This window comes from Zootoca vivipara, chromosome 16 (genome assembly GCF_963506605.1).
Source record: "Zootoca vivipara chromosome 16, rZooViv1.1, whole genome shotgun sequence".
Taxonomy (NCBI): Eukaryota; Metazoa; Chordata; class Lepidosauria; order Squamata; family Lacertidae; genus Zootoca; species Zootoca vivipara.
Window position 1 is genome coordinate 26,432,636 of NC_083291.1, and position 21,914 is coordinate 26,454,549.

General features: G+C 47.0%; 3 protein-coding genes across 6 annotated transcripts in view; 2 read left to right on the forward strand and 1 right to left on the reverse strand.

Annotated features, from left to right (window-relative positions):
- The first annotated feature begins 2,649 nt into the window (after positions 1-2,649).
- Positions 2,650-11,692, forward strand: GNB3 (G protein subunit beta 3). 2 transcript variants are annotated; one of them, XM_035140862.1, is made up of 9 exons: positions 2,650-2,706; positions 3,627-3,665; positions 4,616-4,722; positions 5,794-5,857; positions 6,989-7,151; positions 7,817-7,883; positions 8,961-9,162; positions 9,330-9,546; positions 11,586-11,692. In XM_035140862.1, exons 1-9 carry the CDS (start codon positions 2,650-2,652, stop codon positions 11,690-11,692), a joined length of 1,023 nt encoding a protein of 340 aa, XP_034996753.1. The 2 variants fall into 2 exon arrangements, with proteins under 2 accessions (XP_034996753.1, XP_034996754.1); XM_035140863.1 differs by lacking the exon at positions 3,627-3,665.
- Positions 11,693-12,656: 964 nt separating this feature from the next.
- Positions 12,657-18,795, reverse strand: CDCA3 (cell division cycle associated 3). Of its 2 annotated transcripts, none has more exons than XM_035140864.2 (6): positions 18,624-18,795; positions 17,359-17,536; positions 17,065-17,203; positions 15,953-16,204; positions 14,175-14,296; positions 12,657-13,090 (listed from the first exon to the last, which is right to left on the reverse strand). In XM_035140864.2, the coding sequence occupies exons 2-6, from the start codon at positions 17,476-17,478 to the stop codon at positions 12,950-12,952; spliced, it is 774 nt and encodes a 257-aa protein (XP_034996755.1). In that variant the 5' UTR covers positions 17,479-17,536; positions 18,624-18,795; the 3' UTR covers positions 12,657-12,949. The 2 variants fall into 2 exon arrangements, with proteins under 2 accessions (XP_034996755.1, XP_034996756.1); XM_035140865.2 differs by lacking the exon at positions 18,624-18,795 and adding an exon at positions 18,358-18,617.
- A 454-nt stretch (positions 18,796-19,249) lies between these two features.
- The window catches only part of USP5 (ubiquitin specific peptidase 5), a 31,115-nt gene continuing 28,450 nt past the window's right edge, over positions 19,250-21,914 (forward strand). For both annotated transcript variants that reach the window (XM_035141136.2, XM_035141137.2), the window contains exon 1: positions 19,250-19,377. In XM_035141136.2, coding sequence (XP_034997027.1) covers positions 19,270-19,377 — 108 coding nt within the window. In that variant the 5' untranslated portion in view covers positions 19,250-19,269. The remainder of the gene's footprint in view (positions 19,378-21,914) is intronic.

Sequence of the window (21,914 nt, forward strand, 5' to 3'; positions counted from 1 at the left end):
TGGGCTACACTGACCGAAAACCGCTTGTTTCTAGAGATTCAGAGCCTGTTGCTCTCTGAGGGATGGGGCCTGGTGCTCCCAGGCTGCAGCCATAACCCAAAACAAGCTGCAGGGAAGTGCAAGGGACAACATGAAAGCCTTGCCCTGGTTTGCTCCTCCTTGGGGTGGGATGAGGAGAGGGAGTGAGGGGGGGGGAAGGAAGGGAGAGGGAGAGGGAGAGGGAGAGAGAGAGAGAGAGAGAGAGAGTCCAGCAGCATGTTTCTACTTACGAATGGAGCTCCGTCCGCCATCTTGGATGCGGTTTAGATAGGATTTTTTCTACTTACGAATTTTGAGATAGGGTTGCTTCTACTTCCGATTTTTTTCTCCCAATGCATTCCTATGGGATTCGACTTACAATTTTTTTTTACTTACAAATGTGCGTTCGGAACGCATTAAATTCGTAAGTAGAGGTACCACTGTAAGGGATAATCCCGTAGGGTATAGGATGGGTGGCAACCCTACTGGGAACTGTAGTTTACCCCTCAGAGGGGCACAATCCCCAGCACCCTTAACAAGCTATGCTTCCCAGGGTTGTTTGGGGGGGGGGAGTCGTGTGCTTTTCAATGTGAGTGTGTCTGGAGCCCCCAAGACAGTGGGGAGAAGGTCATTTTTCATCTGCAGCTACTCATTTACTCTTGTTAATTGTTTTCCTAACGCTATTTTAAATCTTGGAATCGTAACGTTGCGTTTTATTCATTTGCTGTAGCCCACCTCAGGAGGGTATGATATCCCCTAAAGAGCTGGCTAGAAATCCATTAAATAATGTCTGTCAAAGACCACGACCAGAATTGGCTGAAAAGGGTGGAAGGGAATTAGATGCATCACTAATACCGAAAAGGAGGTTAGTGGGGTGGGTGAGGAGAGGAGCTTATTGAAATGAAGGCAGCCCTGTATTTGATGTTTTTTCGTGTTTTTACTATTCTGCTGGGAGCCCAGGCAGATGGGCAGGGTATTATTATTATTATTATTATTATTATTATTATTATTATTATTAACAGGATAATTTTTTCATGTTCTATCTGGAGTGCCCCAGCCTTCTGGGCTTGGCTAATTTAAAGGAAGGAAAAAAGAAAATGGGTTTTTAATACAGAAATCAGCCACACTGGACACTGAACTCCAAGGCCGCACACTTGCAAACCGTTTCCAAGGATTCCTCTCCAGCACAATTCATTCCTGCAACACATGCAAGGGCACACGCACAGGAGAGAATAGGAAGTGGAAGGGAAAGGGGCATGGGTCTTGCCTCACCCATGAGACAAGGTGATGCATCTGCCTCAGGCTGCAGAATACACCAGGGCAGGGCAGCAGAGCCCAATGTAGATCTTTCTTCCCCCTCCTTGTTCCTGATGTAGATCTTCACTCAACCCTTTTTCCCTGGTGGGGAGGGGAGGGTGCTATCTGGTACTCTGCCTTAGGGCCAAAACATCTTGGGCCAGACCTGCAGGGACTAAACGTTAGGGTTGCCAAAATTTGATCTGCAAATGTCATCAGGTGAAGTTTAGTTTAGTTTAGTTTAGTGTTTTGTTTTGTTTTGTTTTGTTTTGTTTTGTTTTGTTTTGTTTTGTTTTGTTTTGTTTTGTTTTGTTTTGTTGCAGCATGGGCATTATTGCCATAGCTGCCAAGTTATCCCTTTTTTACAGGGATTTTCCCTTATGCTGAATAGGCTTCCTCGCGAGAAAAGCGAAAACTTGGCAGCTATGATTATTGCCGCCTCCCACTACTGCTGTTGTTGAAGATATAGAAGCACCAGGCAGTAGCAAGCTGTCAAACTTGCCCAACAATGGACCACAGCAGGGGAAATTCTGGTAGGGGGAAAAGCAGAAGTGGATGACATCTCCACCCCATGCTTTTAAAGCACATTGAGCACACATTTAAAGCACACGACTTTCCCTCCCCCCCAAAGGATCCTGGGAACTGCAGTTTCCCCTTCACACAGCTCCCAATTCCTAGCACCCTTTAGAAACTACTGCTCCCAGGATTCTTTGGGGGGGGGGGAAGTCGTGTGCTTTTAATGTATAGTGTGGATCAGCTCAAAGGCTGAAGGCACTGGGCGAAGTTGTGGACTTGTGGTTTTTGGAGTCCACAGGATGGGCCACACATTTCGTAGCCTGTTTGGAATCTGAGTACTGTTGGTGGACAGTACTTAAAGTGGATTTTATTAAAGTGGATTTATTTAACTGTGCGTTCTATTTTAGGGGCTATAACTTTTACAAATGGCAAACAGAACAAGATAGACTGCAAAAACACATGGTTGAATAGCACATTTATTTTATATGTGCACACACACACACACACACACACACACCCCTCCCTTGCTCATGGGTTTTTCCTAGTGAGCGTTCCCCATTGATCTGTGGCAACAGAGTGATGTGGTAAAAGTCACTGCATTGGTTTGAGCTGGCCCGAAATTTGCAGAACATTTTGCTGTGTAGGGAAAATTGCAGGGCAACACTCTGGCAAACAGCATTCAAGCGACTCTTGAGGTCTGGATGAACAGGAGATGCTGTAGACATGAACGAGTTGGGGTGTGGCCCCCCTCACCCTCTCTTTTCATTTCCGCAGGACCCAGGTGACCCCGAGTGGGAGGCCCCAAGCTAGCCTGTCAAGATGGGTGAAATAGAGCAGATGAAGCAAGAAGCTGAGCAGCTGAAGAAGCAGATTGAGGTAATGCGGGGCAGGGAGGGGGGGGGGCGTAAGCCAGGATGAGAACCTAGCCCTCTCCAGACATTCTTGGCCTCCATGGTCAATGGTCAGGGATGGTAGGAAGGAATCGTAGTCCAAAAACATCTAAAGCAGTCTTTTCCAAACTTGGGTCTCCATCTGTTTTTGGGACTACAACTCCCATCATCCCTAGCTAGTAAGAAGACCAGTGGGCAGGGAGGACGGGAACTGTAGTCCGAAAACAGCTGGCACACGACGGTTGGGAAACACTGATCCAGGAGGTCAGAGGTTCTCCATCTATGGTGTGAGGGCCAAACTATGAATCAGGAAGACTCTGGTCCCAATCTTCCTTGCCATAAGGACGCTATTTACAATAAGAAATAAGAAATAGATCAGATGAGAGAATCTTTCACATAAACGCCAAAAAAACTCCCAGTTTTTTGATTGACTTGCCTAAGATCCAGGACAAAGTGCTGCCTTCTGGAAACCCCCACCCCCCACCCCCGAACATCAATTCCGCCTTTGAAATCCCAGTAATGTCTGGGAAAATCCAGATGGATGGCAGCCCTGTTATAGACGCAGACCTTCTTTGGATAAATGCAATGATATTTGGTATGAGTTTACACATAATATGTTAGGTTATTGATAATGATATGAGTATTAGGATAATAAGAATAAACACGTCTGTCTATTAATGTATGGTCATGTAACGGTATTTTTTAAATATTCTTTTATACTCACTTTTTTCTCCTTTCCCCCCTCAATTTTTCATTTATAAATGAAATTCTTCTATCATCATCATCATCATCATCATCATCCAAGGCCAGATATTCTGATAGCCATCTTCCACAAAGATACAGAAGATCTCTAGGCCTACTGCCTCTTTTTGCCTGCAATTTCACTCCATCTCTCCTTTGTTGCAGGATGCCCGAAAAGCTTGTGCGGACACTACGCTTACACAGGTAGGAAGGGCTGATACTAAATCACTGTGTCTGGGCAGAATTTGTCTAAAGGGAAGAATCCATCAGGGCTCAGAAGAGAGGAGTGGAGTTTCCTGTAATCACCTGTGGCCAGGGCCGGCCCAGCCATTAGGCTAAAGAAGAGAGGAAGCAGTCGCCTCAGGCAGCAGATGATTGGGGGGGTGTTATAAGGAGTTGCAGTGACTAGGCATTGGAGTATAGATTCACACAGCCTGTACTGTACAACCAAAGGTAGCCTACAGTCCTCAAATGCAGTGAGGAATGCTGATTAACTTTCAGTTACTCAGCAGCAAGAAGAAGAAAAAGGTATAAAGATTTTTCACACAAGGATTTCCTTCCTCTGTTGAATCTTTATTGTCAACCAGAAATCAGGGTTTTCACTCTGCCTGAGCCAGTTCCCCCTCTCTTCTTCTTCTTAGAGATTCTTGCAAGCTTCCCGGTCATAAATTTTCACCAGCAGACAGAGGACTATCTAAGTTACTATTTTTCTTGTGCCAAAAATGTTTTAAGAAAGAGAGGGTGCAGATCTTCTGACCACAAATGGTACTTTGAGTGAGATGTAGGTTCCTCAGCTCACCAGCTCATTTTAGCCCCCATCTGAGCCCCCGGGCGCAGACGGCAGAAAACGGCTTTGATCAGAGCATTTGAGGTTATTCCCTCGATCCCTCTTTATCTCAGAGAGCCTGATTGTCAGACATTCCGTCTGATTGCCATCAATCGCCGTGTAATTACGCTATCTCCTGTCATCAGAGGGCTGTCAACCCCGCCATTTCTTCCCCCAGAAGTCCCCTGTTTAAGGTGGTTTCTGTACATGGAAGGAGAGACGAACTAATACCATGCAGCCATGACAGTGTGTGTTCATACGCACATTGTCCCTCCTTCCGCCATGCACCTTTGATGGTAGGGGCTGAAACTTCCTCCTTTCTCTGCAGCTTGTGTCCGGGCTGGAAGTGGTTGGGCGCATTCAGATGCGTACACGGAGGACCCTGCGTGGACACCTGGCTAAGATCTATGCTTGTCACTGGTCCACAGATTCCAAGTAAGTGACGCAAAAGGATTGCGCCTGCTTCCCCTTGTTGCGCCCTGTGCCAGAAGCTCCTTCCCTCAGGCTCAAGCTATTTTGCCACCTGAGGTGAACCACAAAATGGCGCCCCTACCCCCAGCTGGTGAAGAAGGGGTGAGGGAAGATCTACGCTGGGAACAGGTGGCAGAATCAAATCAACCTTACAACGGTTTAAGTGGGAATCAACGGCCATCATGTAAATTGTTGGTTGTATAATCATTGTGATGCTATCTATTGTGTGAACAAGCTATAAGAGTGCCCTGTAGGCAGAGAAAGATAAGCCCACCCTTCCACTACCCCTTAATTACTCAAGTGTAGTAATTGCGTTGACATCAAAATGCCAGCCTATATATCTCCTCCCCACCTCCCGTCCTATTTAATCCAGGTATAACATTCCTGGGGGGAACACAATAAGTAAAAGAACAGCACCTGTTGCCAGCCACCTGTTAGCAATATCTCAATAACCCATGAAAATTAAGCCCTTTTCTGGAAGAGCCCAATGTAGTAAAAGGTAAAGGGACCCCTGACCATTAGGTCCAGTTGTGACCGACTCTGGGGCTGTGGCGCTCATCTCACGTTATTGGCCGAGGGAGCCGGCGTACAGCTTCCAGGTCATGTGGCCAGCATGACTGAGCCGCTTCTGGCTAACCAGAGCAGCACACGGAAACGCCATTTACCTTCCCGCCGGAGCGGTACCTATTTATCTACTTGCACTTTGACATGCTTTTGAACTGCTAGGTTGGGAGGAGCTGGGACCGAACAACGGGAGCTCACCCCGTCGCGGGGATTCAAACTGCTGACCTTCTGATTGGCAAGCCCTAGGCTCTGTGGTTTAACCCACAGCGCCACCTGCGTTCCGCCCAATGTAGTACTAGAAAGCACAGAATTTCCCTTGAGAATGTGGACTGAACCTTGAAGGTTTGGTAGCCCTGGGGAGAAAGGCAATGGCATGAGATAAAGCAAGGAGGTGTACTCTGGAGCGAGGAGCCTTCAGCACCTTCCTGGTCAAAGCAACCAATCTGACGCACACCTGGTTCTCTCCCTTAGGCTCATGGTCAGTGCCTCACAAGACGGGAAACTCATTGTCTGGGACACATACACAACCAACAAGGTAAGGGATGTTATCAGCAGGTACAAACCATCTAGCAATCAGCAAGGTCAGAAATGAGAAGAAGCCAATTCCCCCCAGAGCCAGAAACATCTTGTTCCTGAGTTTGTTTCGCTGCATCTGAGTTACAGCCCGTGTTTCTTTCAATGTTCCTAGCTACATCTGCTTGAATAATAGAAACATAGAGTTGGAAGGGACTTGGGGTGGGGGTGGGGAGTCATTCAGCCCAATCCCCTGCAATGCAGGAATCTCAACTAAAGCATCAATGACAGAAGACCATTAGGGCCATATAGACCAGCATTTCTCAACCGCTGTTCCCCGGCACACTAGTGTGCCGCGAGACGCTGGCTGGTGTGCCGCGACGTGCGGCGACGAGAAGGGCGATTTGCATTGTCACGTGCCTGGCGGCTGCCAATATACAACACTGACCCACCGGAAAGGAAGCCGGCCGGGTCACGATGCGGGCGCTCGCCCCGCGTCGTCACCCGGCCGGCTTCCTTTCCGGCGGGTCAGCGCTGCCTATTTTGCACGTCGCGGCAAAATTTAGACAAACTAAACTAAAATTTAGACAAACTTAAAGAAGCTGGCTGGATGAGCTCAACCTGAAACTTGCTGAGCAAAGGATTGTGCTGGCAGAGAAATCAGCGGCTTGTGAAGCCTTATTACAGGAGATTGCAACCAACACAGCAATTGGCAAGTGTTTCTTACAGTCATAATTATATAGTCAATATAGGGCGGCGCAGAGTTAATTTTTTTAACTTTTTTAATGGTGGTGTGCCTCGTGATTTTTTTCATGGAACAAGTGTGCCTTGGCCCAAAAAAGGTTGAGAAACACTGATATAGACCAACCAGTTTGACGTCCATATTGGTTTCATAATTTTTGACCTGGCCAATATGTCACGAATCATGCCGTGTGTTTGTGTGTTTGTGTGTGTGTGATGCAAAAATCAAAACGTGGGCAAAACCACGAATCCAGCCAAGGCCTCTGCATAGCTCTATCCTTGTTTCAGACATCATGATAAATCAATATAGCGCAATGTTTAGCTGGTGATATATCGCAAAACCAGGTATTGCCCAGCCCTAAATTGGCCATCCAACCTTACTTTGGATTTCTACCCTGTCCTCTGATCCCAGGTTCATGCCATCCCTCTACGCTCCTCCTGGGTCATGACCTGTGCCTACGCCCCATCAGGGAACTTTGTGGCCTGCGGAGGTCTCGACAACATGTGCTCCATCTACAACCTCAAGAGCCGCGAAGGGAATGTGAAAGTGAGCCGGGAGCTCTCAGCCCATACAGGTGATCTTTCTGCCAGGACTTTGCACATTCTTTCCTCACACAGAATCACAGGAAACACACAGGAAGCGGCACCAAGTGCCATATTCAACTTCCTGGCACTCTCAGTTTGACACAAGACGCTGCCTTGTTCCAAGTTATAGCATTGGCTGAATCCGCTCTCTACACTCTCTGGCACCTGCACTCCTGGGTTTCAGGCAAGATTCCTGGGGTGATGGAGAGACTGGGTATTGAACTGAGCACTTCTTGCATGCCATCCATGTGCTCTACCCCTGAGCTACAGCTTTCCTTTAAAACAAAAAAGGCAAGTTTCTAGCCCTGTGATTGTGAAGATATGCTTTCAGGTGTGTGGGTAACATGAGGCAAAACCTCAGAAGCCCAAGGGGTTGCTGAATACGACTCCCAGTGGTGCCCTGTGTAGCTCTTTGTTCCTCTCTACAAAATGGGATAAATGATCGTTATTATGGTACAAATTGCATAACAATGCACAATATTTTCCTTATCGGCCTTATTTATGTAGGTTGCCCAATTCAGCTTTTCATGGTCCAAAACTTTGATTTCAAAAAACTCAATATATTTTTTTTAGCAGAGAGTACGGGCAGTGCTTGTAGTAACCTCTACCACCCACAAACATATGATATTCAGAGTCTGTCATCTCTTCCCTGCAGGTTATCTCTCCTGCTGTCGATTCCTAGATGACAACAACATTGTGACCAGCTCTGGGGACACCACATGGTGAGTGTATCTTATCTAGCCATGTAGGAACGGGGGGGGGGGAGAGAGAGAGAGAGCAGGAGAGAGATTGATGAAGGAATGAGAAGTGCTTGAAGGGAAAAAATTATTTCAGCCCCAGAATGTTTCAGAATAATTCTCCTCAGGAACATTGTAAATATTTTTAAAAAAACAACCGCACACACACACACACACACACACACACAGAGAGAGAGAGAGAGAGAGAGAGAGAGAGAGAGAGAGAGAGAGAGAGAGAGGAGATAGCACTGGGATAGTATTATGTTTCATAATCTCGTAATACTGTACAGTAAATATGAAACAAAGTGACTAAATTACTTATTATAAAGGGTGGGTGGGTGTAGTTTCACAATATACAAACAGAACAAAACAGTATAGGAAGAAACTGTTAATAACATTTATTACATTTCATGTAGCATATAAAAATCTCAAAACTATTTCCAACCAAGCATCTGGATTTAGATTTCATTGTACCTTAGTACACCAGTACATGATGGGAAAAAGTCAATTTTTAAACAAAAGCAACCATAATTCCGCTCACCCTCTCTGACCTGAGTCATACTAGTCAGTTTAACTGTGCAGGCTATATCCCAAACTTTGGCCAGCCAGGAGATTTTATTCCAGCTGTAAAAAATAATTATACAAACTGCACAAAATAAATAAAGGAACCTCTCCCTGTCACCTTTTGATATATCCAAAAGTAAGCTTCATCCAGTGATAATTTTGATTTCCTAAGTATTGGTATTAAACGTTTAAAACACTAAAATGTCAGCAATAGGCATCTTACATCTCCAACATAAACCACATGCTGTTTCATATGCACAAGTAAAACATTATTTAAGATTCTTAAAGCCACAACCAGGTCAGATACAAGAGCAGAGCAGGTGGCAATTTTAGTAATAATGTCGCTGCTGCTCTTAGCTACCTTGAGGTCTGTTTTGTGGAAAGGTGGGACAGAAGTACATTAAATAAATAAAAGTGTGTGCGCGTGGGTGAGCCCATGAGCAGAACAGCCACATCACTCTGTGTTCCTCTCTCCTCCTCAATGCCCCCTCACTGCAGTATGCTCTGGGACATTGAAACCGGACAGCCGAAGACAACATTCGTCGGCCACACTGGAGACTGCATGAGCCTGGCCGTCTCCCCAGACTTCAACCTTTTCATCTCTGGAGCCTGCGACGCCTCGGCCAAGCTGTGGGATGTCCGGGAGGGCAGCTGCCGCCAGACTTTCACAGGGCACGAGTCGGATATCAACGCCATCTCTGTATGTTCCCCTAAGTGGCCAGGCCCAGAGCTGAGGGGTGGTGGCAGGGCTGGAATAAAGGACACCAACTGGTGCAGGGAAAGGCAGCTAGAGTTGAAAAAATGGGCAGGGGCTGCAGAATAGGATGGAAGGGAGTGAGATCCTTGTTTGCATCTGTCTCTGCCCAGTTCTTCCCCAATGGCGAGGCCATTTGCACTGGTTCCGATGACGCCACCTGTCGCCTCTTTGACCTCCGGGCAGACCAGGAGCTCATTGTCTACTCACACGAGACCATCATCTGCGGAATTACCTCCATTGCGTTCTCCCGCAGCGGGCGGCTCCTGCTGGCTGGATACGATGATTTTAACTGCAATATCTGGGACTCCCTAAAAGCAGAACGTGTGGGTGAGTAGGCCGAGCCTTGCAGCTGGCTTCTTTCTATGCAGGCTACTTCCCTTCCGGGGACAAAGACCGTCTTCTCCCTCAGGAAAGCATGCCGGTTTATTTTATTTTAAAGTATTTATATATCGTCACACTGATTCCAGCGTGGGTCACAACAATAGATTGCATATGCAAGTATTTAAAATAACACCTGCTGGGGACTTTTGCTACTTTCATTGTACGTTGCCTTGGAACGCTTGGGTAGAAGGTGATCAATAAGTTGTTATTAGTAATACTAATAAATGTGAAGGACAGTAGGCGGAATAGAAATCAAACCAACACAAAGGGGTGCTATATGAATCGTCAGGCTTCTATCTTCTTTTTGAAACCTTAGTAACAGGTGACTAATAAATCTAATTAATAGCAGCATGCACAGTTAAAACCCTTCTCCCTACCCAAATAAAAATAATAAGCGCAATAACATTCCATGAATTTCCAACTCACAATAGCAAGTTGAAATCAGGTTCAGAAAGTGGGAGGTTTTGCTCTCCAAATGTAGAGGGCATGGGGTCCCCTTTCAAAGGAGGGCAGACTGTCATCTGGAGCTTGTCTAATCAATTAGTATTTCACATGTTTAAATTGTTCCTGGACTGTGCCACTGAGAGGCAGACCAGAGCAGATGAGTGTGCTCTTGATTGAATATTATCTCATATAAAAAAGTCCTCCATACCTAGAGGTAAGGTAAAAAGGTAAAGGACCCCTGGACGGTTTAGCCCAGTCAAAGGCGACTATGGGGTTGCAGCACTCGTCTCGCTTTCAGGCTGAGGGAGCCGGCGTTTGTCCACAGACAGCTTTCCGGGTCATGTGGCCAGCATGACTAAACTGCTTCTGGCACAACAGGACACCATGACAGAAACCAGAGCGCATGGAAACGCCGTTTACTTTCTCGGCGCAGCAGTACCTGTTTATCTACTTGCACTGCCGTGCTTTTGAACTGCTAGGCAGGCAGGAGCTGGGACAGAGCAATGGGAGCTCACCCCGGTGCGGAGATTCGAACCACCGACCTTCTGATCGGCAAGTCCAAGAGGCTCAGTAGTTTTGACCACAGCGCCACCCGTGTCCCTAGATATGTCAGAGCTCAGGCTACTAATGCCACTCACTCTTTCTCCAAAATGTTACTTTGCTGCATCCCCACCCCCCATGAGGGCTCTCTAATCGTGCAACTCCAGGCCCATCAGTCTGAAGTAGTACAACGGCTTTACCATTTGAATAAAGTGGTTCAGGGGCTTGGGAATGGAGTTGAGATGTGGACTTTAATGTATTGCAGGACCATGGTGTGTGAAGGCCACATTCCCGCATCTGGGACTGTCAGCTGCCAGGCCAGGCTCCTGCACCTTTAATAGTTGTCTGATAAGCTACATCTGTTGAAGTTCTCTCTTTTAGAGTTATGAAAAGTTCAGGTGCCCAGTCCTTTTCTAGTCCTTTTCTATCTGGTCTCTCCACAACAAATGTAGGTTGAGTTATAAACAAAGAGCTACTTTGTCCCATATCAAGCTGCTGAAATGGAGGCCATGCTCCAAGTAGCTATGACGCAGCAGGTAAATGGCAACCAGAGACAAATTTGGTGGCACCCAGACTTTGGAATTCCTTCCTTAAAGGGACCTGGGTGTTTCCTTCCTTTTATGCTTCCAGTTATTTGTTCACAGCAGCTTAGAGAGAATATTTTAACTTGGGTGGAATCTACACACATTTTTTTTAAAAAAAACGCTGTGAAAATGCTTTTAAGAAGTTTTGAAAAATATATTGAATGTGCCATAGATCACCATCACCACCTAGTGCTGCATTTGTATATTGCACTTCACGACACATTTAAAATGTTTTATTTGCAGCTGTATAGCCGAGTCCCGTTTCCATTTTGTTATGGCCGTTATTCTCAGCTTGTATCTGTTCGTTTACACCGTTTTCTGCATTATTAGGTTAGGTGCCTGGGTCTGCATGGCAGAAAGATGGGATGCCAAGTATTTTTAAAGTGTTCATAATGGGTTTCCATCCATTCCCGTCAGGAATCCTGTCTGGACATGACAACCGAGTGAGCTGTTTGGGCGTAACCGCAGATGGCATGGCTGTGTCTACCGGCTCCTGGGACAGCTTCCTGAAAATCTGGAACTGACGAGGAAATGGGAGAAGGGAGATCTCCCCAGACATCATTTATTGCGTACTACTGGTTGCTTGTTCTATGCAGACTTAACTGATCCATAAGACACTTCCCTACCTAAAGGAGGTGGTCAGGGAAAGGGTCCACAGGCCAGTTTTCCCAACACTTTTTCTTGCCCTCCCCCACAACCCAAGCTCAGGGATCCCCTTAGTGTGGCTGCTTCAGGGACACACTTCAGTGAGAGGCAGGCCACGTATAAACTCTGCCGGCTTCCTTTACTTGAAGCTACAGAAAACCCTTAGGCTCCTATCAGGTTCCTGGCCCTCCTCAACCTGAAGTCAAATGTATTCCCCAGTACCTTCAATTTTTAAGATTTCTTTTCCATTTCTATCCCATTAGTTCACCCACAGACATACCTCAACCCGTTTTGACCCTTTGTTAACCGACCGCATGCATTTCTGTGAAAAGAAGAGGTTCTTCAGACCAAGGATTCTGCATTGATCTTTATTCACTTTTATCTCAAGTAAGGAACGAAGAGTAAGTTAGCTCACTGCTATAATCTATGCATTTTCAGGGCGGCGGGGGGGGGGGGAGTTTGCTGCCTCCATTTTGGGCGCCGGAGTAATGTAGTCCTGTAGTCTATGCTTCCACCCTGCACTTTCTTACCTGCTGTGTACACTTTCCCCCTCTCCAGCATCTGCTAGATTCCTTAGCCACTGCTTTGAAATGTAACTGTACCATACAGGAGTTTTATAGCCCAGGCAAAATAAAAGTGACACATCAGACAAACTGGCTCGAGCGGCATCATTTGAGAAACCTTTCCTCCCGTTGGACTTCCGAGTCCAGTATTACCCTCCTGTAAAGGGTTGCAGCTCCCAGAATGCCAAGGATGGTGGGAAGTCAACTCTTCCAACGAAAAACCACCGTGGTTCACTAGCCTCCCTCCCGGCAGGTTGCAAAATACCAAAGTGCTGCCGTCTCAATCAAAAGCGAAAGTTTATTTTCCACGCAAGACAGAAAACACAGAAAGTTGATAGCAGCAAAGACATCTCAGAAGGTAAGCTACCTACTAGAATCTGTACAAGATAAAAACAAATACGAAGCTAGATATGAGAGAAATATACAAAGGGTAACTCCTCTACAGAGGACGGAAGCAGTGACCAGGGAGGCAAAGGATGTATTTCCCGTGATACGGCCACAGTCCTCGAGTCTTCAAAGTTTCCTTCCTGCAGCTTCCAGGGTTCCAGGAATTCCTGGAGCATCTGAAGGAGACTAGTTTTCAACCAAATGGTGCTGATTCTCTTTGTTCAAGGAATCCCAGCTGTAGAAGCCTGCTTTGAGGCCCCGTCCAGAATTTAACACGCCTTCCTTGCGCTCTCCTTGGTTATCTGCCGCTGGCAGTCGCCTCTTACTCTGAAGAGAAGGAAAAACGAGATGTTGCCGTGTTGAGATGGGGGTGGGTGGGAGAGACACAACTGCTCTAACTGCTCCCACCCCCAGATAGGAACAACCAGTGGCAAGTTGGGAGAGAGGGCGTTTACAAGTTTTAATAAAGATTCTTCCCTCCAAAAGATATCCAGCGAGAGAGAAAAGGTCAAGAACTGAGTGTGTCTCTGTGGATCTGACAGGCAGACACAAAACACACACCAGACTCATTTCTCCTGCTGTGCTTCCCCTGTCAGAGGAGGACAAGCTGCCAGGGTATAGCTAGACCAGGTAGATAGTAAAGGTGGGGAGATTTTACCCCCCCCCCCAGTGGCGCGGCCTCTTATTTTGTGCCTCATTTCAGTTTTAGGAAGAAAAGTACAGGCAGCAACCCAATTTACATTCATCCAATCCAGGCACCCCCAAACTTCGGCCCTCCAGATGTTTTGGACTACAATCCCCATCTTCCCTGACCACTGGTCCTGTTAGCTAGGGATCATGGGAGTTGTAGGCCAAAACATCTGGAGGGCCGCAGTTTGGGGATGTCTGATCCAATCGATGCATGACTGCAATGCATGACTTTTAGAAAACATCCAAAGGCAGCCCTGTTTAGGGAAGTTTTTAATGTTTGTTGTTTTATCGTGTTTTTAATATTCTATTGGGAGCCTCCCAGACTGGCTGGGGAAACCCATCCAGATGGGCGGGGTATAAATAATAAATTATTTATCATCATCATCCTCATCATGCCAAACACAGAAGTGAATTTTAAAATAGCAAAAACGGCCCCAAAATAGCATCCGATAAGTGCTGCTGGTTTTTTTTATAGGTTTCCAGAGGCTTAGGGAGTGTTTGCAGGCTTTTCCAATGGTGTTCAAATATATGTAATCTCACTTGAAGATGGAGGGACTATAACAAAACTAATAGGATGGGGGGGGGGGCACCAAGCAATCAGCTCTGCTCCAGCTGCTGAAACTGAGAATCCAAGCCCCAGAAATACAGCAGAGGCGTGCTAGAGCTCCTAGCTTTTATGATCGGTGGAAATGTATACAAGACTTCCTTCCCCATACATCACCTGATGAGAAGCAAGGGAACTCGGGGAATTGTCGTCCTGCAAGACACTTAGGGGAGAACGTCCAGCACCTGTTGACATTGCCAGTATCTTGCTGCTGGCTCTGTGCCTTGTCGTTTTGCTCCCTTGAAAAGAAAAGGGCAGAGAACAAATCAACGAAAACTTAGCATGCAGCATTCATGGATTGCAGGGAGTTGGCCTAGATGACCCTCGGCAACCCTACAATTTCTCAAAATGGAAGTGCAGAGCTTTGACACACCGCTGTTCCACCTCCACGCGGTCTGGGACACACGACTGGAGAAGTAGAGCACATTTTGCTGCGCCAGCCAACCAGCAGCTTGCACTGTTCCTCTGTTTTCCCTTTGGGGCAGGGGTCTCCCAAGAGGAAGCCGGCAGAGATGGAACACTTGCCTCATATCCAGCATTTAGTTTTAAACCAAGCCTGATTTGCAAATTGCATGCATGGGAGACACTGTTTGAGGAGTGGGGGCCAGCACTAGTTCCCCCCCCCCATCCAGCTTACACTCCTACAACTGCACACACAAAAAATATGCGTTTACACACAAACATCCTTGTCCACCCCCCAACTGCCCCCATAAATTCCTGTTCCCTCACTCCCCTCTGAACAGGAACTGCCATGAGCGAGCCAGCAATAAATCACACCATGCAAGTTGGAATTAACTTTTGCTAGCCACAGTTTGCAAAGGAGTGTCAGGTCTCATGAGTACAGCAACTCATCTCCAGTGGCTCTCACCCCCATTAAGCAGTTGCTGAGACTGGGGGGTCCCTGCCTCCCCACAGCTGCCTAAGTCCCCTCCTCGCCAGGGTTTGTCCCCCCCCCCCGCCGCCAAGCGATCAGATACTGCGCCTGCATGCAACCAATCTCACCTCCACCCCCTGCATGCCTCTTCTGGTTCTGGGAGACAAGGGGGGAGGGGAGTATGTTGCAGCAGGAGGGGGAGACACCTGTGCCTCTTCACCAGCTGGACTCATTTCTGCCTCTTGGCCTCTCTCATTCCACTCTCCTGTTCAGCATCTGCCTCCGATTCTGGACTTCTCTCGGCCACAAACTCTCACAGCTCACTAAGCCAGCGTTTCTCAACCGCTGTTCCGCGGCACACTAGTGTGCTGCGAGACGCTGGCTGGTGTGCCGGGACGTGCGGCGACGAGAAGGGCGATTTGCATTGTCACATGCCTGGCGGCCGCCAATGAACAGCAGTAACTCGCCGTAAAGGAAGCCGGCCGGGTCACGACGCGGGGCGAGCGCAGCTCTCAACAGCCACCACCACGGGAGGGTGGTTTTAGACAAACTTAAAGAAGCTGGCTGGATGAGCTCAACCTGAAACTTGCTGAGCAAAGGATTGTGCTGGCAGAGAAATCAGCGGCTTGTGAAGCCTTATTACAGGAGATTGCAACCAACACAGCAATTGGCAAGTGTTTCTTACAGTCATAATTATATAGTCAATATAGGGCGGCACAGAGTTAAATTTTTTAACTTTTTTAATGGTGGTGTGCCTCGTGATTTTTTTCATGGAACAAGTGTGCTTTGGCCCAAAAAAGGTTGAGAAACACTGGACTAAGCCATGTTACCTCTTCAGCTTCTGACACTCTTCCCAGTCTTCTCCCTCCCACCCACTGTTGTCCCACCACCACTTCCTGGGCTCTGATCCTTCTTCGCTTGGGGGTTTCCCCAGCTGGTGCCTCCCCCCCATTCCTCTGCATCCAGCCTGTCCATGAGAGCAATTGACTAGAGGCACTGCCTGGAGCGATCAAAGCCTTACCCGTTGGATGAAGAACAGGGGTGGCTGTTCTTGTTGCAGCTGCAGCAGGAACGTTTAAGGGCAGTGGCTCATTTCTCTCCTCTGCCCACAAGGGACTCGCCTGGGAATCTTTTCCCCTGGAAGCCTCCTCTGTCACAAGGGCAGCTTCAGGCTTCTGGCTTTCACGGCAAGACTCCTCCAGAAAGATATCTCCCTCCAAGTCCTCTTCTACAAAGACTCTGCTGAGTTGCTTCACTAGACAGTTTATGGTGTCTGGAAAGGAGGAAAATCACAGAACTGAGAATATGAGTTGTATGGTTTGTTTTAATTTCACCTATTTTGCTGTGCATCTTGCCTAGAGAATACTTTTTTTATGTGATTCATAAACCAAATACAGTGGTACCTCGACTTACGAACGACTCGGCAACAGAATTTTTCGACTTACGAATGGGGGTAATGGCCGCGCGCTTACGAATGTCTCGACATCCGGGGGGAAACCGCGGCGGTTTTAGATAGGGATTTTTTGACTTACAAATTTTTAGACAGGGTTGCTTCGATGCATTTCTATGGGAAATCGCGTTTCCAATTGTGTTTTTCGACTTACGAATTTTTTGACTTACAAAGGTGCCTTCGGAATGGATTGAATTCGTAAGTCGAGGCACTACTGTAAATAAATGTGAAATCTTATGCCAGGAGAAACATCTTTGATAAACCTCCAGCAGGAACCACATGTTTTCACCTCTGATTTTGACGCAACACAAGAGCAGAGCAATCTTTGGCAAGATAATAATAATAATAATAATAATAATAATAATAATAATAATAATAATAATTTGTTGTTGTTGTTGTTAATACCCCACCCATCTGGCTGGGTTTCCCCAGCCACTCTGGACAGCTCCCAACAGAATTTAAAAACACAATAAAACATCAAACATTAAAAATTTCCCTAAACAGATGATGGCTTTGAGTCCACTCAGCTCTTTCCTCAAAAGAGAGGAAAGAGCAGCCAACATTCTCACCATGGTTCTTGGGAATCATTCTGCCGAGCAGTAGTTCTCAAGCCAGGAAAATCAAAGGTCCCATTTCTCTGCGCTGTGCTCATTAGGGTTATTGGGTATCACATCCCCACTTACCTGGCTCCACAGGTTTCATGGGAGTACGCGAGACACCAGGTGTTGGGGAACGAGGGTCGCACCTAAGATTCTGGTTGTTGGGTACCAAGCCAGCGTCCTTTGGATCAGACAGGGGACTTACTTGCGGGGAGCTTTCCACCTAAGGAACAATGAATATGAGCATGCCTCAGCCTGTGTGAACTAAGTTGGAACAACAAATAACAGGAAGGGGGTGGGGAAAGAGGAAGGGACAACATGCTAAGCCATGCCGCTTTAGAGAGGCGTTGAAAGATGGCCATCAGGGTCTCCCTGTACCTCTATGGGAGTTCTCAGGATCCCAGCTGTAGGTGATCGTGGATCGCTAACGTGTTGCAGGTGCTTATTCAGCAGAGGCTTGCAGGTGGGTGTTGTTAGAGAGCTCTCGGAAGCCCCCATGACAGCAGGCAGCGAACACAGCAACTCCTCAGAGCAATTCTTCTGCTGACCAAGACTTCTGTAGAAAGAAGAGTCACTCAACATGTTGAGTTACAATCCAGGAAAAGGGTCACCAACAGCATAATATTCTAAATCAAAGGCTACCCTCAGTTTAAAAGGGCCTGAAGAAAGCATAGGAGAAGCCATAATGAAATCCTGGCACCGTCTCCCTTAAGGGGTTTCTAGATTACCAGCCAGAAGGGCTTTTCTTCATCTGGAACTCACTGGAACTCAGTTCCGGCACATCTCAGGTTGGTGCCATTGCCATTATAAGAGAATAAGGGAAGCGTTCGTGGTGGGTTCCGGTACCTCTTTTTCTGGAAAAATAGCACTGCCACCAGCATAAATCAAGGGGGAAATACTGAGGAAGTATTTCATAACACCCAGTGGAAATCTCTCAAATTCCATATAGCTCTTACTGAAGGGATAGCAGCACCTCAGACTGCAGGTGGAGGGGGCTCACATGACTGAACACTCCTTAATATAAATCACTATATGTTATAACCAGTAGTCTCTTTTTTTTGGCCATAGCAACTCGAAGCAGCTTAGAATATTTTAAGCCCAAAACACATACTGTACATTAAAACCAGCACTACATTATATATAAAATTTAATGCTATTAATTTTTAAAAATGATTCCCCTCCAATATGTTTTAGCTGTTCCTGCTATTATTATTTATTAAATTTGTATGCTGCCCTTCATCGGAAAATCCCAGGGCAGTTCACAACATAATTGAACAATATGAGAACGCATAACACACAATAAAAACAAACATATAACGCCACTCCCGCAACAACATTTAAAAGGACATCATATAATGTTAATGTGCTAAAGTCCACCTTAAAGTCCTTGTCAAGGCGTGGTATAAATAAAGATAGTGATGATGATGATGATGATGATAAATCTTGCACGTAGAAGGCTAGTTGTCAGTTGAAAGTGAGTCTTCTCCTTTAGCTGCTAGTTCTCTCTGTGCAGGGACCTCTGCGGACCCGAGTCCTAGCTAAGCTCGCTAAGTCCATAACCCGTGGGGTCCCGCCCCTCGCCAGGTATCGTGGCTGCCCTTCTTCCCACCACCCGAGTTACGTCCCCACTATATGCGACTCACTTGCTTTCGCCCGTCCGACGCGCCGAGGGCCAACTCGGGTGGCTGCAATTCGAATCTCCCGCCTTCCCCCCTACAGCCGACCAGCGTCGCCACGCTGCAGCCCTGAATGGATCAAGCTCCCGTCACTCAACTCGCAGCGCTCCTCGGAGCTGCTCGAGGTGACGTCAATCCCGTTTTCTCCCTTCCTTCTGCCCACCCTCTTTTCTTTTGAACTGGAAAGTTGAAACCGTGCCCCTCCTATAGTGGCCTTCTATTGGTGGAGTGTTTGTCAATTAATTATAAGACAGGGTGGGCCACAGAGCCGACGCTATTTTATTGGCTAATTCGGGCAAATACAGACACCCACCGCCCAATAGCACACCTCGAAGTCTAATATTATTGGGGTGGAGTTTTTTTAAAAAGAAACCGAACGTTTCCATTTGTCGGAAGGGACATCTGGTGTTTTTATTGGATCAGGAGGATGTCCGTTTAGAACTTAAACCGCTGATAGGCGGGGAAAAGTAGATGAGGAGGACGAACCAAACAAAGCACCGCGCGTCTTAGCGTTCGTCTGCGTGCCTGTCCTCATTGGCTAGTGGAGCCTGGGGTATGTCGCTCTCTGATTGGTAGGACCTTGCTGTGGGAGGAGTCGGAAAAAGCAGCTGTCATGGCGGAGCTGAGTGAAGCGCTACTCTCTGTACTGCCATCCATCCGGGTGCCCAAGGCCGGAGATCGCGTCCATAAGGATGAGTGCGCCTTCTCATTCGACACTCCGGTAAGCTCCCGTACGAAAGCGCCGGGCGCCGGAGGGAGCCCCCGTTGTCGCCGCAGACTCCGACCGCCCAGGCTCTGGGAGTGGGGTGTGGGGAGGAGGTTAGCGTAGCCGGGCGCAAGGTACCATGGGACTTGTATTTTTCCCAGGGCCTGACGTCCATTTCCAACCTGCTGCCAGGGAGCCGAAAGAGCACTACAGGTCCCAGCAGGCTCTGCGGCCCAGTCACCTTTTTCTTTTTTCAGTTTCTTGAAATACGCTTGGCTTACTGGGGATTGTAGTTCTGCGGGAGCCGCCGCGTTCCTCTTGGCTTAGGTCTGCGCCTTGCCTGCGGGCGCCCCACCCCGCCGCCTTCCTGGCCGCGGCCGCTCCCCTTATCCCGCTGACAGGCCGCCTCAGCCGTTCTAAAGATATACAAGGCCGGGCCGCTTCAAAGCAGAGGGGGCGTGCGGCATGCTGGGAGCTGTAGTTCTCGCGCCCGGCTGCCGGCTGTACGGCTGCGCTTCGCCGGACTACTGAAGTCTCTGGAACTATCGGGGCGGGGCATGCTGGGAAGCGGAGTCCCTCTTATCTGTGTGCTTGGCGGCGGCGACCACCGCCCAGAAAACTGCAAATCCCGAAGTCCTTTGGGGCGGGGAGAAAGGGCAACGTCAGGCCTCTCAATTTCGAATCGCACGTGTGCTGCATCACTGGCGCTGCAGCCACACCTTTTACATGGGATTGATGCGACAAGATCCTGAGCCTCTGGTTAGACCTCACAAGACATCAGAGGTCTTCATCTGTTGGCTGGCTTGTTTATTTGTTTGGTTTGTTTTTCTTTTCATAGGTTTTTTATTAATATAGTTTGATTGATTTCCATTATATAACAACCACACACACAACTTATACTAAGCTGGGATCGTTCAGTTGGTAGAGCACGAGGTTCTTAAATCTCAGGGTTGCAGGTTCAAGCCCCACGTTGGGCAAAAGATTCCCGCATCACAGGGGGCTAGACTGGAAGGTGACCCTCATGGCGTCTTGAAGCTCTACGATTCTGTTATTTTTTTATTTTTTTATTAAATTTGTATACTGTCCTTCATATAAAGATCTCAGGGTGGTTCACAGCCTAAAAAAATTAGACTAAGAACTCAAAATAAATAATAAAAACAAGAACGAAACAAACCAATACCTTCCCTGTCCAAACACGTTTAAAAGGACATAGAATGTTGATCAGTCAAAGATCTGGTTGAAGAGGAACATTTTCGTCTGGTGTCTAAAGATGTATAATGAAGGCACCAGACGAACCTTCTATGAGTCTGTGTAATTACAACAATGAAAAAAATCTCTTAAGTAGTTAATATAAAAATGATTTTTAAAAATAACACTGCATTCAATGTAATTTCCTAAGAAATAGATATAAACTGAACACAACAGTATATCACAGAAAAAGCTGAGCAGTGTGCAAAACAAAAATTAAGAGTCATGGAGAGTGTCGGTAAACGTGTATGTTTGGTGCTCTGAGGTCATTACTGCCTCCATCTCACAAATTGGCTAAAGGTGGGCGTTCCAGAGGGTGGGAAGAGTTACAGAGATGGCTTGCTTTCATGTTGGCACCAACTGGCAATCCACTGGTCATGGAGTGACCAGGAGCGTCTCCTTGAACGATCAGCTTGGACATATGGGCTGGCCACTGTGAGGACAGTGTGCTAGACTAGATGGGCCAGAAGAATGAGTCTCTTCTAAACAACAGGAGAGTAGCCTCCTTTTTCTTACCTCCCCACAAACCTCTACAAATGGGTAGGAAGGGATTGTTTGAGGCACTTGACCGGGGCTGTTTGGTTGCAATAAGTGGCAGCTTTGGGGACCCTGCCTGACAGGTTCTCAGTTGCATTATCACATTCTGGCTCTCTCCAAACATAGATTGTTTCTACTAGCTGGGGAAAATAATAATTTCCCAGCAGCAGTGTGTTGCAGTTTGAGTCTTGTGAAAATATGACACTCCTGCGACAGAAATTATGGGGAGACATAATAAATCCCTCACAACAAACATGATCAGGAAAAGTGCATTTGAGACTAGCTGGTAGTCATTAGGAAAGGCCCTGTGTCATCAAGAGATGGCTATAGAGATTTTTGACACTGACAGGGTGATGTCTATCATTTGGCACATTCGCATTCACCAGTAAAGAACTAATGCCACACATATTGTCAAGACAGAGATAAACATTCAGATCTCACAAAATCTATCTCGAGCAGTTGGTTTCAAGGCCTCCTTATCTGTAATTTGGAATCTAGGTGACAATGGTCAATACCCACATGCTATACTATTTTAAAGCACCATGCGTCTTGATGGGATTATATTAAATAAAAATATGTATTCTTTCAGAAACAGTTGCTGTTGTCTGCTATGTTTGAGTTTAACACTACTTTAAATCTCAATCCCAGAAAGGACATATTTCTACTGTTGCCCATTACAATCTTGCACATGGATGCAAATTTCCTGAAAATGATATGCAGCAGTACTGTCCGTAGGTAGATTTGGAATCAAACATCCTCTAATAAAA

What these genes read in the sequence shown, in the direction of transcription:
- GNB3 (XM_035140862.1), top strand. Translation starts at nt 2,650, where the DNA reads ATGGGTGAAATAGAGCAGATGAAGCAAGAAGCTGAGCAGCTGAAGAAG. An exon ending in CACTGGTCCACAGATTCCAA is followed by an intron (nt 4,723 to 5,793) that starts GTAAGTGACGCA and finishes TCTCTCCCTTAG; the next exon opens with GCTCATGGTCAGTGCCTCAC. An exon ending in CCTAAAAGCAGAACGTGTGG is followed by an intron (nt 9,547 to 11,585) that starts GTGAGTAGGCCG and finishes CATTCCCGTCAG; the next exon opens with GAATCCTGTCTGGACATGAC.
- CDCA3 (XM_035140864.2), bottom strand. Translation starts at nt 17,478, where the DNA reads ATGGGGGCTTCCGAGAGCTCTCTAACAACACCCACCTGCAAGCCTCTG. An exon ending in CATGAAACCTGTGGAGCCAG is followed by an intron (nt 16,205 to 17,064) that starts GTAAGTGGGGAT and finishes CCTCCTTTCCAG; the next exon opens with ACACCATAAACTGTCTAGTG. An exon ending in CCCTGTTCTTCATCCAACGG is followed by an intron (nt 14,297 to 15,952) that starts GTAAGGCTTTGA and finishes TTTCTTTTCAAG; the next exon opens with GGAGCAAAACGACAAGGCAC.